This window comes from Abramis brama, assembly GCF_963993115.1.
Source record: "Abramis brama genome assembly, chromosome: 25".
Lineage (NCBI taxonomy): Eukaryota > Metazoa > Chordata > Actinopteri > Cypriniformes > Leuciscidae > Abramis > Abramis brama.
The window spans coordinates 843,639-859,971 of record NC_139987.1 but is presented as its reverse complement, the minus strand read 5'-3'; the positions used below and the strand labels follow the sequence as shown (position 1 = coordinate 859,971).

Sequence of the window (16,333 nt, the reverse complement as noted above, 5' to 3'; positions counted from 1 at the left end):
TTCGTTTGGCTGCTGTACATGAGTTATAACAGCCAGATGAACAAATAGAAAAGGTGATCTGATGGTGTTGGTTGTGTTTTAACATAATCATTATTTCACAATCATTTGACCTGAATCACTGAACTCATATAGAGTCCAATTTATGAGTTAGGTTAACTATATAATATTTTTTTCAATAATTTAGAAATAAAAGGCATTTTTCCTAGCCTGATTTTAGCCTCTGATTTGAACACTCTGCTTGAAGGGGCGTGTCTGCTGTGAGACTTCAGTGTAAACGCCCACTGCTGTGATTGGCTGACATGCTTGCATATGAAATAGCATTACATGTGGAACTCTCTCGAATACTTTTACTATTACAGCTATCATACGTTTTTACTATTGCAGCTATCGAGATTAACGAATCGTGAGAAGTTTTTTAAGTATTTAGATCTATTCCCATCACATAAAAGGTTGCAGTGATGAGCATTGAGCAGATGACAGCCTGTTGATCGCGTGAATGAAGATCTTATCATTGCAACGCAGTTTCTGCACTCTCACTAATGATTTCACCAATGCAAACAGGAGGTAAGTACAGTAAGAGCTTCATTGTGCAGCGTAACAGCGTCATTGATTTCATAACGAGTTTTGGCAAGTGTCCAGATAAACTCGCGCTGTGTGATTGACAGCTTGGGCGATTGGAAAGGGATTGTTCTTTGATCGCTTTCTGTATATATTAATCACAGTTTAAGTAAGATTATTTTCATCCTACTAAGAGAAACGATGTGAAGTTGATATTTTATTCACTGGCTTGATTTACTGATGCATAAACAGTATTGAACGATTTTGAGAGAAAGATTATCTGTCTGAACTTGAACAATTACACATCAGAAATTCATATAACCCACTGGTTATTCAGAGGCTCAGATGAAGGAATTAAAAAAATACTTTTGTGTTCATTTGTACATCCAAACACTGAGCAACTGCCATGCTTCGCTCATTTGCAAGCCATGATGTCTCTCGAGGAAAAACCAATATGGCGCTCGCGCGGGCCAAATGCTCTTTGCGGGCAAAGAAGAGAAAGGGGAGGTGACCTTTCCCCTTATGACAACATAAAGGGAAGATTCTAGATTCGCCCGTCTGAGCTTTCATTTTCTCAAAAATACCCAGGGCTTGGTTTACACCTATCAAAACGTCTAGCCACTGGGGGACCATAGGCAGGCTAGGGGAACTCATATTAATGTTAAAAAACCTCATAAAGTGAAATTCTCATGTCATGGGACCTTTAATATCTGGCTTAGGCATGTGTACTAGGAGTTTGTTGGAGACGAACTGTTTGAAGCTTTCTCGTCCCGAGCCCCTCAGTATCTGAGCTTAGATTTAGATCATCTATAGCTTATCTCTGTAAGGTCTAGTTTTTTCACTGGTACTGGCCTCCTCTTTCTACAAGAGTCGTATAGCCTAGGCCCGCCTCTGCATTAGGCGATTATGCTAGTGGATGTTAAGGGTGGAATAAATAGCAGCATAGGTAGCAGGCTATTCCTAAGCCTCCCATGCAGATAATATGCAGGGCATTGTCAGACCTGTCTCTCTCTGGGAAGAGAGAGTTGGATGCAGTAATGCTGAGGTCTCCATTTTCAGAGGTGTATATTGTAGCTAGAATTTCCCAGCTAGTCTTTAGGTTGGATATCTAGGCCCCTTGAATTGGTTTCAATTCATAAGGTGAAAATGTCGTCAGCCTCATAGCTGAGGCCTCCATTTCCCTTGGGCTTAATGTTTTTTTTGGTTACCCACAGCTCTAGTCTATTCACCCTGCACCACTGGGGCTCTTTTCAGTACTCCCTCCCATTGGGGCGAGTTTGAGTACACTCCCTTAGAGCCTAAGCATGCCATGGGCTGACGCGTTTGATAATTGAAGTTGTAGGCCTTTCTATAGTCCTCCTCGGTAGTCAGGTAGCATAAGATTGTACTCCCCTTGTTTAAAGGGTCGATAGCGCTCTAGCTGAGTACACTGTCCATTGGCAATGTAAAGTAGGAAAAACCTATGATATCTGAGGCTAGTTCTGCTAACAAGTATCGCTATCAAATATAGGCTTTCACAAGCCTCCTTGAAGGTGGTTCCACTATCTTGTGGGTTTTTAGCAATAAATAAGATCATCACGTTGTAGGCTCCCTCTGAGCCTCCCTGATTCTAGCCCAGAGCCTGGTAAAATATACATATATTTGAAGGACTCTAACGAGGCCTCCCTGCTAGATTAGCTTTTCTTTTAGTGGTAAAAGCATGTTTAGTGGATTGTTTAAAGCATGTTGCATACTGGCATTAGATAGTAGTCTTACAGTTTGATAATTAAAGACAATTAATTACAAACAGTTCTAAAGCAGGATAAAACCTTGTATGTGGTTCATTCACTTCATGTTTTTAGAGATTAAAAGCTTAAACAAGAATCTCTAGTTTTCATTCTTGCTGTTACTTTTACTTCTTTAATACTCAAGTACAATTTTAATGTGGTACTTTTTTACTTTTACTCAAGTACGATTCTGGCCAGATACTTTTACTTTTAATAGAGTAAAATTTTCCCTCAGTACTTGTACTTTCACTTGAGTAACATTTTTGAGTACTTTTTACACCTCTGTCAGTGTACTCACTTATTCATTCACTCAGTCAAGTGGACTATATTAGAGAGCTATGTAGGGAATAGTGAATGAGGGTGTATAGAGTGTGATTGGGAACACAGCCTCTGAGTGTCGACTTTGAGCGCTGTTAATTCACACTATATTCCTGTAGGATATTTTCTCCAAAACGACAAAGATTAACCAGAATGCATTGTTTTCTACGGTATATTACTGTTTTAATGGAAAATGGTATGATACTGTCAGAATTTGGCCTTTTTTTACAGCAAGGGTTAACAGTGTAGTTAAGGCCAGTTACTGGACTGCATTTGTTCTGCCTCTAAAAGACGGTGAGAAGATCTCCTTGCAGTCACTGTTCTACAGTGTATCTTCCTGCTGTTCTGTTTCCTCCTCTAGTGTGCCGAGGCTTTCAGAGCTACAGAAGTTTATCCTGGGAAGACGAGGCTCAACAGCAGTGCGCTGGAATTTACAAGGTCTTCACGTCTATGGCCTGTTGTTAAAGTTAACATTCAAATGCAAATGCTGGCAGGGGTTTAATGTAATCAATAAAACTCTTGGACTGAAGTGATTAGGAAAAGGTTACTCTTGTTATGAACTGCATGTCCAGGCGGTGCGCATACAGAGCTGTGGAAAACTCATACACACATTAGATGCTTCACAAACACATTTGTTTTAAGATGGTTATTTGTATCTTTAGCCTCAGTGTGCCATCAGGAAATATCAGTTTTAGATGTTTAAAAAATCTCTTTTGCAAATATTGTCAAATAAATCCCATGTGAAAGTCAGAAAAACCTGTACCAAACCTGTTTTTCTGATCTGACGCTGATGAATCAGGTGTGTTAAAGCAAACACAGGTCTGTGAAATTGTTTCAGTGTGCTGTCTCTAAATCACACAGGCAACATACGGAAATACTGCTATTTTATTCCAATAGCAGTTGGAATAAAAGTCTTACCAAATATAAGACGACTTTTATTCCAAATGCTATTGGTATTTTAAATGGGATCTTAAGATGAATCTTACATTTTTCTTAAGAATTGTGTAGTTTTGATGTAGTAGGTTTTAAAACTGATGTTATTTTTTGTTTTTTGTATTGTTTGTTGAGCCTTTGTCTAAAGACAATTTTTCTACCCCTGTGGCGATAGACAATAAAGTTTGCTGAATTTAGTTTTTGTCTTGAATCGTGTCCCATGCTGTCTCCTGTGATATCTTCATCTGAGATCAGCATAGATGTGTGCTTTGCTGCCTGTGCGTTTCATTCCATGACAAAATAAAATGGCATCTGAAAGTTGTGATTGGTGGTCAGTTTGTGTGCAAATGTATTGTGTAGTTTCTGAATTTTTTTTTCATCATTTAATTTAATTTCTAGTGATAAATTAGTATTGTAGCAATTAAATATTCGCTTAGTTATCACCTACAGTAAACTCTCTCTATTTTGTATGATGTTTTATTTATTTCCATATATTTATGATCAATATATTATAATGTGTAAATATACTGAAAAATAATACATTACATTAATATATTGGGTTATATATTGCAATATATTAAATAATACATAAGGAATTGACGCTTTTTAATATATTGAAAAATATATTTACAATATATTTACACTGTAAAATGTCATTAAGATGAGCATATTTCGAAAACGTGGAAAAAGGAGGTTTTACTCAAAGTTGTAAGCTGCTAAACAAAGATATATAGTGTCGGGACAATGATAGACTGTGCATTTATTTGTATTTATTAAACTGCAAAGACTTTGTGCATGTCTGAAACTTAACAAAGAATAAAAAACAACACTGCAATATATTACTGCCTGTTAAATAAAGCAACATGCAGTATATTCTTAATGTTTCTTGGTCTTCTGCTGGACTGAAGCACAGGCTCGACTCTTCAACACAATGCTGACACACAAAACTCAGACGACACACACACTTTAAACCCCAGCAGAACATTAAACACTCTCAGATCTCAGCAGAGGAGGGTTAAACAACACAAACAGCATTACCAGCTCCACTTATTACTAACAGTTTGACTTTATTTCTGTCAGACGTCTACTGAAGTTCTTAATGAGAATTAACAGAGGTTTAGTTGTTGATGATTTATTGAAAAGAATATAATTTTACAGTCACCATGATGGAGGTCAGTGTTTGCTGTAGTTGGGCTCTCGACTCTTGACTTTTTAACTTTAGTTTTTCTCTTCCTGCTATAACTGTGTGTTTATACGACAGTCACTGTGACTAAAATGATTAGCCAAGAGAAATTATGTGGATAATCTGCTGGGCATTTTTTGATGATGTTGTAACCATAAATAACTGTACTGAGTTACAGATCACATCCCTAACTTTATCACTGATCAAAAATGTGTTTTAAATATTGAATTTTTACACACTGCAAAACTATAACAAGAAACACATTGTGCACAAAACATTTTGAACTTCAGGAATATTTAGTCACACACAGACATCAAGAATCAGCATATGAATCTCAATAACGGTTCAAATGCTTCATGCTGCAATGCATTCTGGGAGCTACTATAGTATAAAACTCATCCATAGTTCCCAGCATGCATTGCAGCATGAAGCATGTCACCGTTGATGAGATTCATATGCTGATTCTTGATGTCTGTGTGTGACTGAATATGGCAGTGGTTCAAACGTGTTTTGTGCACAATGTGTTAAAGTATCCGATTACCACAACAGTCAGTGTTTGATCTCTTGTTATAATTTCACAGGGTTTATAATTTTATGATCTGACAGCCTTGTTGTAATACACCTTGGGAATAAATCTGTGATCTAGGATATTCAATGATGATTATGACAGCATCAGTAAATACCCATCAGATCATACCCAGCATTTATCTGGGCTCTTTTTAGCCATAACAACAGTCACTTATAACACAGTTACAGCAGCCAGAGAAAAACTAATGTTATAAAGTCAAGAGCCTAACTAAAGAAAACACTGATCTCCATAATGGTGACTGAAACATTTTACAATAAGGTTAATTAGTTAAAATTAGCATAAACTAAGATGAACTAACAATGATCAATACATTAGTTACAGTATTTATTAATCTTTGTTAATGTTGGTTAATAAAAATCCAGCTGTTCATTGTTTGTTCATGTTAGTTCAGAGTGCATTAAGTAATGTTAACAAATACAACCTTTAATTTTAATAATGTATTAATAAATGTTGAAAATATTAACTAAGATTAATAAATGCTGAAGAAGTATTGTTTGTTCTTAGTTCATGTTAACTAATGTCAACTAATGAACCTTACTGTAAAGTGTTACCATTCTTTTCAATAAATCATCAACATCTAAAGAAATAAAGTCAAACTGTTAGTAATAAGTGGAGCTGGTAATGCTGTTTGTGTTGTTTAACCCTCCTCTGCTGAGATCTGAGAGTGTTTAATGTTCTGCTGGGGTTTAAAGTGTTTGTGTTGTCTGAGTTTTGTGTGTCAGCATTGTGTTGAAGAGTCGAGCCTGTGCTTCAGTCCAGCAGAAGACCAAGAAACATTAAGAATATACTGCATGTTGCTTTATTTAACAGGCAGAAATCTTGTACAGTCATTTGTATTAACTTTGTTATGCTGATGTTTGTTTTATTTGTTAAGCTTCTGTTTAATAAATACAATTTAATGCACACCGTCTATCATTGTCCTGACACTCTTTTGAATGGTTTTACAGTAGAAACGTACAACTTTAAGTAAAACGTCCAATTTAAAGCAATCATTTTCCACGTTAATTACACTCAACTAATTACATTTTACAGTGTAAATATATTGTAAATACATTTTTCAACATATGAAAAGTGGCAATTCCTTATGTATTATTCAATATATTGTAATCTATAACACATTATATTAACGCAATATATTATTTCATATATTTTTCCATATAATATATTGATCATGAATATATGGAAATATATTTTCGTTCTATAAGGGATAACACACAGAGACAGCAGTGAGTAAAGTCAGAGGAACAATACCACACACCTGGAAGACAAGAATACATGGATGTAGGGGAAACATTTTTATAATAAATCAACATTAGATCTACAGTTTGTCACGGTCTCTCAAGACGTGAGTCACATCTGGCCACCGATCAGGCCAGAGGAGAACCGGTTCCCCGACTCAGCCTGGTTTCTCCCTGTTTTTTTTCCTTCATTCTGTCTTCCAATGGAGTTTGGGTTCTTGACACTGTCGCCTCTGGCTTGGGAACACTTAATATTCAACAATATTACTGATTTAACCGCACTGACACAATCGGATGAGAATAAAAGCACAACAAAAGGACAGATAACAGACCGATTACTCTTCTTCCATTCATTGCAAAGACACTTGAGCGAGTTGTGTTTAACAAACTCTCCATGTTTTTCGCACAGAACAACCTCTTGGACAACAACCAGTCTGGCTTCAAAAGCAGCCACTCAACTGAGACGGCCCTGCTCTCGGTTACTGAAGCTCTGAGACTGGCAAGAGCAGCTTCCACATCCTCAGTTCTTCTCATCCTGCTGGATCTGCTGCTTTTGACACATGCAGTCAACCATCAGATCCTCCTGTCAACCCTAAAGACGAAGTGCATCTCAGGAACCGCACTCCAGTGGTTCAAGTCTTACCTCTCAGGTAGGTCCTTCAGGGTGTATGGATGGGTGAGGTCACAACATCTAGCTACTGGAGTGCCTCAGGGCTCAGTGCTGGGGCCGCTTCTCTTCTCCATCTACATGTCCATCACTAGGATCTGTGATTCAGAAACATGGCTTTTCCTATCACTGCTACGCTGATGACACACAACTCTACCTCTTAATCCAGCCTGATGATCCGACAGTTGCTGCTCGCATCTCAGCCTGTCTGATAGACATTTCTGGCTGGATGACGGACCACAACCTTCAACTAAACCTTGCCAAGACAGAGCTGCTTGTGGTCTCAGCCAACCCAACACTTCAGCACAACATCTCCCTCCAGGACGGCCAGGAATCTTGGAGTTGTGATTGATGATCAGTTAAGCTTTGCAGACCATATTACTACAACAGTCCTGCAGATTTGCTTCATACAACATTAGGAAGATCAGACCTTTCCTATCAGAGCAGGCTACACAACTCCTTGTCCAAGCGCTTGTTCTTTCCAGACTGGACTATTGTAATGCTCTCTTAGCGGGCCTTCCGGCATGTACTATCAAGCCTCTGAAACTGATCCAGAATGCAGCAGTGAAGGTGGTCTTCAACAAGCCGAAGAAAGCACACGTCACTCCTCTCTTCATCAGTTTGCACTGGCTGCCAATAGATTGGCATCAAATTCAAGGCACTGATGTTTGCCTACAAGACAAGCACTGGGTCTGCACCAATATACCTAAACTCGCTTATTCAGACTTATGCGCCCTCCAGAAGCTTGTGTTCTGCAAGTGAACGACGCCTCGTGGTGCCATCATCCCAAAGAGGCACGAAATCACTCTCACGGACCCATCAAAGACACATCTTTTTCATCAGCACCTGGCCAATTAATACCAGCACTTAACTTTTCTATTCTATACTATTTATTTTGTTTTTCTGATAAAAAAGAAAAACCTTGCTATGTGTACTGTGCTAGACTAACGACTTATTACAGCACTTGTATACTGTTGCCCTCTTGTTGGTCTGATTGCTTCGATTGTTCTCCTCATTTGTAAGTCGCTTTGGATAAAAGCATCTGCTAAATGATTAAATGTAAATGTGAATGTAACTGAGTTGAATAACAGCACTATTGTCTTCAGCAGAGCTGCTTATAGCTGAATTGAACTTATTTCATAATGAATTAAACTTTACACAGTTGTTGAACTGAACTGAATTCTTCCTGAACTGACTTGAGCGGAATAATGACGCTATTGTCTTGCTAGAGCTGCTTAACAGAACTTGTTTAATACTTAAGAAGTTTGCATGATTGAATCTTGACTCTCTCATCAATGACAATATTTATACCCATGAACACACTCACACACTCTGTCTGGTCAGGTCAATCACTCCCTCAGACGTCCGCTGAGATATTACAGTGTTACTCGATCCTCTGGTCCAGTGTTTCCTCCATGTTCGGATCCATGGGCTCTACTTCTCCATCTGCTCCATTGATCTGTTCATCACCACTTCTTTCCTGCATTGCAAGTTTACTTCAAGAAATCAAGACGTCTCATTCATCCTCTCCATTTCTGAATTCATGACACCGTAATGATAAGACACAAAGATGTTTTGTTTTAAAGTAAATGTAAGGTCATTAATGGTTGTAACTTCTAAATATATTCCTATTTTTGCAACTTAATAATAATTTGTAAGTGTATGAGTTGTTGATTTCATATGAAATGCTTCATTCATTCATTGTTGGTTAAAGAAGCTTTAAAAAGCCTCACTTTTGTTTCATAATTCCCATGGACCATGAACCATGCACCCATCCACTCATTCTCCAAACCGCTTGTCCTATAGGGTCGCAGGGGTGCTGTTTGGAATTAAACATTAAAGGCATCCAAGTTGTTATTTAATAAAAGTGGATGTGCAAAATATGCAAATAAAGCAGTATGTTAATATGAACAAACTAAATATTACAACATTGCTGTCTTTCCAATAATGGAAGGCAGCGTTTCTCATCTCCGGCCCTCGGGACCCCCCTCACAGAAAGTCTCACTTATTAAAACACCTGATTCAGCTCATCGGCTTCTTAGTGTGTTGAATATTGAGACATCTGAATCATTCTGGGAGGCAGCGAGTCCCCGAGGACTGGAGATGAGAAACACTGCTGTTCCATTAACCCCCAAACTGTCTGAACAAAATAGAAAATAGAACATGAATTTTATTGGACTAAAATAACCCAAACAATAAGAAGATAGTTTGAGAAGCCCTGCACAGGCGCCTCTGTCTGATGTGTGTGTTGACCTGGATCTGGAGGACTGATGCTGCCCTCTGTTGGGTTCTGTAGACACACACACACAAAGGCTGTGTATAGACACACACCATTTCTTGAAACCACAAACAAACACTAATGTTTATAAAAATTAGAGCATTTATAGCTTCATTCCATGAGAAACATCTCACATGTTGTATACTTTTCCATCTCTTCAATAATAATGTAAGTAAATAAACTTACAATTACACTGCTGTTACCTGTAGAAATAAAATAGTTCTCCATAATCTTGAGAAAAGAAGTAAAGTTTCAAATAAAATCTACCTTTGATTAGGGAGAATGTCTAGACCTGAGAGAAACCCCAAGACTTGAAATATGTGTCAAATATATAATATGTGCAGAATTGAGGGGCTCAATCATAAGATGAATTTAACGATCTATATCTCAGTGTCTGAACCATAAACAAGCCAGCATTGTGACTCTTAAAACTTATTTTTTAAAACTTGAAGAAATTATAATGTTTGTGTAGGATCACTATTAATATGACTCAAAGCTTGTACAATACAAATATGTATTTTGAATCATCTTGGTGATGTTGTACAAACACTGCTGATATTAAAGAAGGAAACGCCATTTATACTTGCATTGGAAACATTTTATTATTCATCTCTCTGAAACATAAATGGGGTGGGAACACAAATATGTTTTAATGACACCATTATATGCACAAAGCATTATAATTCTGAATCATGTTCTGTTTGAATATACTGGTGCTCATACATTTATTACTCCTCTTACTGAACAGACATTTGTTTTTTACAACAGTATGAAGGTCTAAACACAAATTCTCATTGATTTGATCGTATCATGGAAAGAGCAGCAGGGGAACATTGAACACTGTCTGTTCACTCCAATACTTCAGCCTTTCAAAAACAAATGAGCAGCTTTAGATCGTGAAATCTTTATTATGACATGATAAAACGTTCTTTACTAAGTGCTCTTACGCTTGTCGGCTCTTTCACAGTGACAGCAGGTACAATGAATTAGTGCAACAAAAACCATCACAATCATCAATGAGATGAAATATGATAGACAGAGCGTTCTCGACTGACACCATCATCAAGATCAGCGTTTGACTCAAAGGCTCAAACGGGTCCAGCAGCTTCACATTATGATGGTTCTGCTGATGGCAGCTTCGCATGGTAAGGCTCACGAAACTACAGCCTATGAGTACAGATATAGATGAGATCTAAGATCAGAGTATTTGTTGTGCTGTAAGGCTGACAAATTCTGCGATTACTACCATGAATTATGAGATTTCAAATGTTCAGAACCTGTGAAGACACATTTTACACAACGAATCAATAGCTCATCTAACAGCCTAGCCTAACTTTGTATTTACATCACCTAAATATTTCTAAAAAGGCCCTGGATGAGCCCAGAAGCACTGCAGTGATGAAACATGTAAACTCTGACAGTGGTCGATTACAGTGCATGTTTTTTAAGGCTATTTTGACAAAAGCGTCAGAGGTGTTTATGAAGTGCTTATAAACGGTTTAGAAAGAGCTTCTCTTCTAGAGATTTGTACTTGGCAGTTAACGACAGCACAGATATGAGGAAAATAGGGTTGGGGGGGGGGGGGGGGGGGTATAAAAGAGGGCTACCCTGTGTCCTAAAGAGCTCAACATCCATTCAGTCTGTAATAAAGCACTGCACCGGACTTTCTGAAACAATATCGTATATGTGGATGGCAGTGTGTGTGTGTTCATCATCTTCACAAGCTTGTGGTGGAGCTGCTCAAATGCAGAATTACTGTATTCTTGATGTATTTCTTCTACACAGTGTGTCATGTGTTTGTGAATGACTTTAGGATGTTCAGCAGAAAGGTTGTTTGCCTTCATCATCATCATGTGTGTGTGTGTCTTCTAAGCCAGTGTGTTATCAAACTGTCCCTTCTCGAGGCCGTCCAGCCCGTCGGCCCATGTGGAGGTGGGCATGCTGCGGTACGGGTCCAGCAGGATTCGGAAGCAGCGCACGATCAGCATGCAGAGGAAGACGAAGAGGAGGATGACGAAGGCGAAGGTGGTCTTCTGCTCCAGGGTCACGCCGGCCACAGGACCGGCCGTCTGCAGAGAGGAGGTGAACGGCTCGGCCTCCATCAGCCAGGAGATCTGCAGCGGCTCGTCCCACAGCAGACGCTCACGCATCCTCACGCGCCCCACATCCTTCACACGGACCTCATCTACACACACACACACACAATCAGCACATCTATGAGGTGCGCTTCTTTTACCTTTAAACTTTCTTAAACGGTAGATTAAACAATATAGCCTCAAGTAACTATCAAGCCCAAGCAGATTCGACCCAAAGTGGATACATCACAGTCTTGAGTCATTTGTGAAGTTATTGCGCCACTAACAGTTAGTTGATTTGAGTAAAAATTTGTCTGAAGGTAAGTAGAGACAATGTTTTTACACATCTAAGAACTGGAAAACTTAGCAAGCATCTAAATCTATCTTTAATGCTTTTGTTCATATTCACCCTGAACCCGAGAGATGTGATGTGCGCAAGAACATAGCAGGTGTCCTGCAACACTTTCTCCTTCGATTCGACTATAAAAAGCCAATCGTCTATGTATGTCAAAATCCGCAGACCTGATATTCTCGGGGGGGCTAAGCCCACCTCCGCACACAGGCAAAAAGTCTTTGGGCTGAGTGAGAGCCCAAAAGGAAGAAGTGTGAATTCATTACATGTGCCTTGATAGGTGAAACGAAGAAACTTCCTGTGTGGTGGATAAATGCTTATGTGGACAAAAAGCATCTTTCAGACTACTTTTTATGGAGCGGGTGAGCGAGCCATGAGTTAACATTCTGAAATTGTATTTCCTCAAATGTTTGTTTAACACTCGGAGGTCCAAAATAGGGTGGAGAGAGCCATCCTTCTTTGGAACCAGAAAAAATTATTTAAGATAACTTATCAGATTGGGGGGCACCACCTAAATCACTGGGGGGCAATGAGCGGCGCTCTCCTCCGTGTGTGAAGAGAGAACGCCGTTGAAATGCGGGGGTTTTATTACAAACTGCAGTCTGTAGCCCTGCATTATTGTACGCGTCACCCACTCGGGAGCCGAAACAGTTTGCCAAACTGACTCGTAACTCGCGAGTGTCCCCACCCGAGCCGTACGTGTACGCCAGCTGCCTCATTTGTGGTACAATGGTGCCCTCTAGTGGACGAACTAGGGAGATGGCCTCCTTGTCCTCTGAGACCCCGAGAAGGCCCGCGTCGTCATCGTCACCGGAAACCAGCCGGTTCATCGACGAACGGTTGCCCATGAATGCAGGATTGAGGAACATGGGAAGCCCCCGGTAGTGCATCGTCATCACCGTGTCACCCATCCGAGTCAGAAAGGCAGATCTCGACGCACTGTGTCGCGGCAACTTTAAGACAGCGCCACAGGAGTTTCTTAGGCAGCATAAGGCAATGGCTGCAATTCTCTGGGTTCTCCAAAGCCTCTTCTGCGTGCTTGAGGCCCAATGAGACCACCAGGAATGGGTGAGGGTCTCTCACAGCGATCAGCGCACCACACACGGCCAGGCTGGCCCGTGATAGGCTGTCTCTGGGAGAAGCAGCAGATTTGGAAAGCGACATACCCGCAAAAAACAGTGAAATTCGTGGCGAGCAGCCGTGGAAATAATGAGAAGAGCATGGGCGGCTCAGGATGCAAAACACAACTAAGCTTGGCTGAATAAAAGACTGTCATGTCCGGCTGAGGCTGATCTGGCGATATGTCCTCCTGAAGACACGTAAAACCGCAACTTGATCCTACAGAATTAGTAAATTACAGGCCGATCTCGAATCTACCCTTTCTGTCAAAGATACTAGAAAAGGCAGTATCCTCACAACTATGTCCCTCTTTACAAAGAAATTATATTTGCGAGGATTTTCAGTCAGGATTTAGACCGCACCATAGTACCGAGACAGCTCTCAGAGTCACAAATGATCTGCTCTTATCATCCGATCGTGGTTGTGTCTCTTTATTAGTGTTACTCGATCTTAGTGCTGCATTTGACACTATTGACCACAACATTCTTTTACATAGACTCGAAAATTATGTTGGCATTAGTGGAATTGCATTAGCATGGTTTAAATCATACTTATCTGACCGTTATCAGTTTGTAGCAGTAAATGATTTTGATCGCTATCGTAGACATCAGTGTTCATTTTTGAACTTTAAACTTTTATCCAAGTACTTCTATAATAATTTTAACTATTGCATCACAGAAATAATGATACTATGAGGCTGAAAACTGTTTGTGAAGCTGTTTCATGTCAACTCTCTCAGCGGCAGCACCAACACAGCTTTGAATGTAGCTTAGTTGTGTTTTGCATCCTGAGCCGCCCATGCTCTTCTCATTATTTCCACGGCTGCTCGCCACGAATTTCACTGTTTTTTGCGGGTATGTCACTTTCCAAATCTGCTGCTTCTCCCAGAGACAGCCTATCACGGGCCAGCCTGGCCGTGTGTGGTGCGCTGATCGCTGTGAGAGACCCTCACCCATTCCTTGACATATGATTTTGTCAAAGGATTAATAGACAGACGAATTGAAAGATCGCGTGGGTGTTTGAATTGAGATTCACAGTCTTGATGAGTGAAAGATGAATCGTGCAGCTCTACTGTCTTATCTCTCTCTCAGCATATGAGCAGCGCGAGGGCTTTTCAGTGCTTTCAGTCTCACGTCTCTTTCACGCGTCCACTTGGGATATTATGTCACTCAACACTCATAGATAACGACACACTTCATCCTCTGTTGGAACGACAGTGGCTAACTTCTGTCAACCTCATCTACAAGCAAGGACAAAAATAAAGCAATTGAATTTGAATTAATATCGATTCTGGAATAAATAAAAAAAACGATTTTAGAATCGTAACAAAAAAAATCATGATAGCTAGGTGAATCGATTTTTTTCTCCCAGCCCCAGTGGCTAGGTGGAAATGTGACACGTAGGTCGTAGCAGCAAACACACTGTGAGATGATCATGATAAACTTATGACACTGTCAGAAGATTATAGCAGGCTATCTTTGGTTTAGGAGCCACGACCACAGTAATCACCATCTGGGACAGCCCAGAATCATACATTGTGTACCGGGCATGAGTCTATCAGCAGTACATTTACAAGTTTCACAGCATCATCGTGCCGTTTTTGGTCTTTGATCTTTTATTATTACAAATCCTAATCTTTCATGATCAAATGTGCAGAGGTTTTGCCTTTTTAAATAGTTGTCGCTTCTGAAATTCTTATCATTAAATAGTTTTAACACGCTAATTTGGAGGCAGCTCACAGAAAAATAACTATCCACCTCTATACACAAATACTACACATGAACTATCAAGGCTTTTTGTCATTAAAATGCCTCCGTTTTGAAGAGAATTTCAGCTCAGACCATTGTTCTCGCCCTCATTTTTTTCCCTTCATCCTGCTATCTGCTCTCCCCCAGCTTCTAGGATCGGGAAAGGAGTTGAACCTGTCAGTCATACGGTAAATATCCTATTTTACTTTAAATAGTGCAGGTCAGGACATGGTCTGTAGTCAAATGTAATATAGCCAAACTGTAGTCAAATGTAATATAGCCAAACAAAACAAAATGTTTCTGAATTCAAAAATTCAAATGCTGATTTCTAATAAATGTTCTCAAAATGAATATTCTACATTAATATAACATTTAGTACAAGAGAAATATGAAATATGTCATTCTTAAAGGATATTAATTTAATGGATTAAAGTTTCCTTGGAAGGGGCAAATGAATGCAGATCTTACTGCGGTAAGAGAGAGAGAGAGAGAGAGAGAGAGAGAGAGAGAGAGAGAGATGTGGTGGTGTAATTCACTTCAGTACAGAGTAACACAGAAGTCACTGCATCTCAGAACAGCAGAGAACATGTTCATCTGTCCAGATTACTGATATTTTTGTGTAGAGATATTGACTTCAACTGCAGTTTACATGAAAACAAGTTTACAAGATAATCTAAAAGTGATCAATATAATGTAATCAACAGAAGAACACACACATACACACACACATTATTGTGAAAGCGTGCAGATTCATAATGATGATGTTCAGACTCATAAATGTTAGAGGAAATAAGATGAACTAATCAAATATCCATTAATATGAATTCTTCTCATATTTTCACATTTTACATATTTAGGTGGAGTCCATTTTTCACCTAGGTTTCATTGCAAGGGCATACCAGGTGAAAAGAGCATGCGAGAGACATGAGGATGTGTGCGAGAGCCGACACCCTTTTTACTGCAGTCAGGAGGTGTGAACATGAACTAGAGTCCACACAGTGTCATCTCCACCGACCGCGGGTTTATTAGGAAATATGAGCTTTATTGATCTGCAAGAATCACTGAATTAGCGCCGGATGTCAATGCGGTATCTGTCATGATCCATCAACAAGTGAAATGTCAAGAGTCGACACAAGAAGCAATCGAATGACATGAAGAAGAAAAAAAAAGAGTAATGTATTGAATAAATGTGCAGATGACAGCTATGTGAATGATGTTTGATAGTTTGACTCGCACCTTTGTCTCCCAGTGAGAATGTGGGATCCATTTCCACAGTTAGTCAAATCCAGCGGAATTCGCCCATACTCGCGTCACATCCACACCAGTCCACAACCGGCGGACAGCGACCGACACCAGACGGTTCACCTTTGTTAGTTTAAAATAATGAGAGAGATAATACTGTTTCCACTTTATTGCAGAAGCGTGAACGCGACGCTACTGCGCATACGGTCGCGTCGCGCGCCTCGGCTCTGTGTGCGCGCGTGAGTGAAAGTTGACGTATGTTGATCC

At 39.7% G+C, this 16,333-nt stretch overlaps 1 protein-coding gene across 1 annotated transcript; it reads right to left on the bottom strand.

Moving 5' to 3' along the window:
• Positions 1-10,112: 10,112 nt before the first annotated feature.
• On the bottom strand, positions 10,113-16,333 carry ctxn3 (cortexin 3). The gene is made up of 2 exons (XM_084105447.1): positions 16,061-16,333; positions 10,113-11,715 (listed from the first exon to the last, which is right to left on the bottom strand). The coding sequence occupies exons 1-2, from the start codon at positions 16,089-16,091 to the stop codon at positions 11,399-11,401; spliced, it is 348 nt and encodes a 115-aa protein (XP_083961573.1). The 5' UTR covers positions 16,092-16,333; the 3' UTR covers positions 10,113-11,398.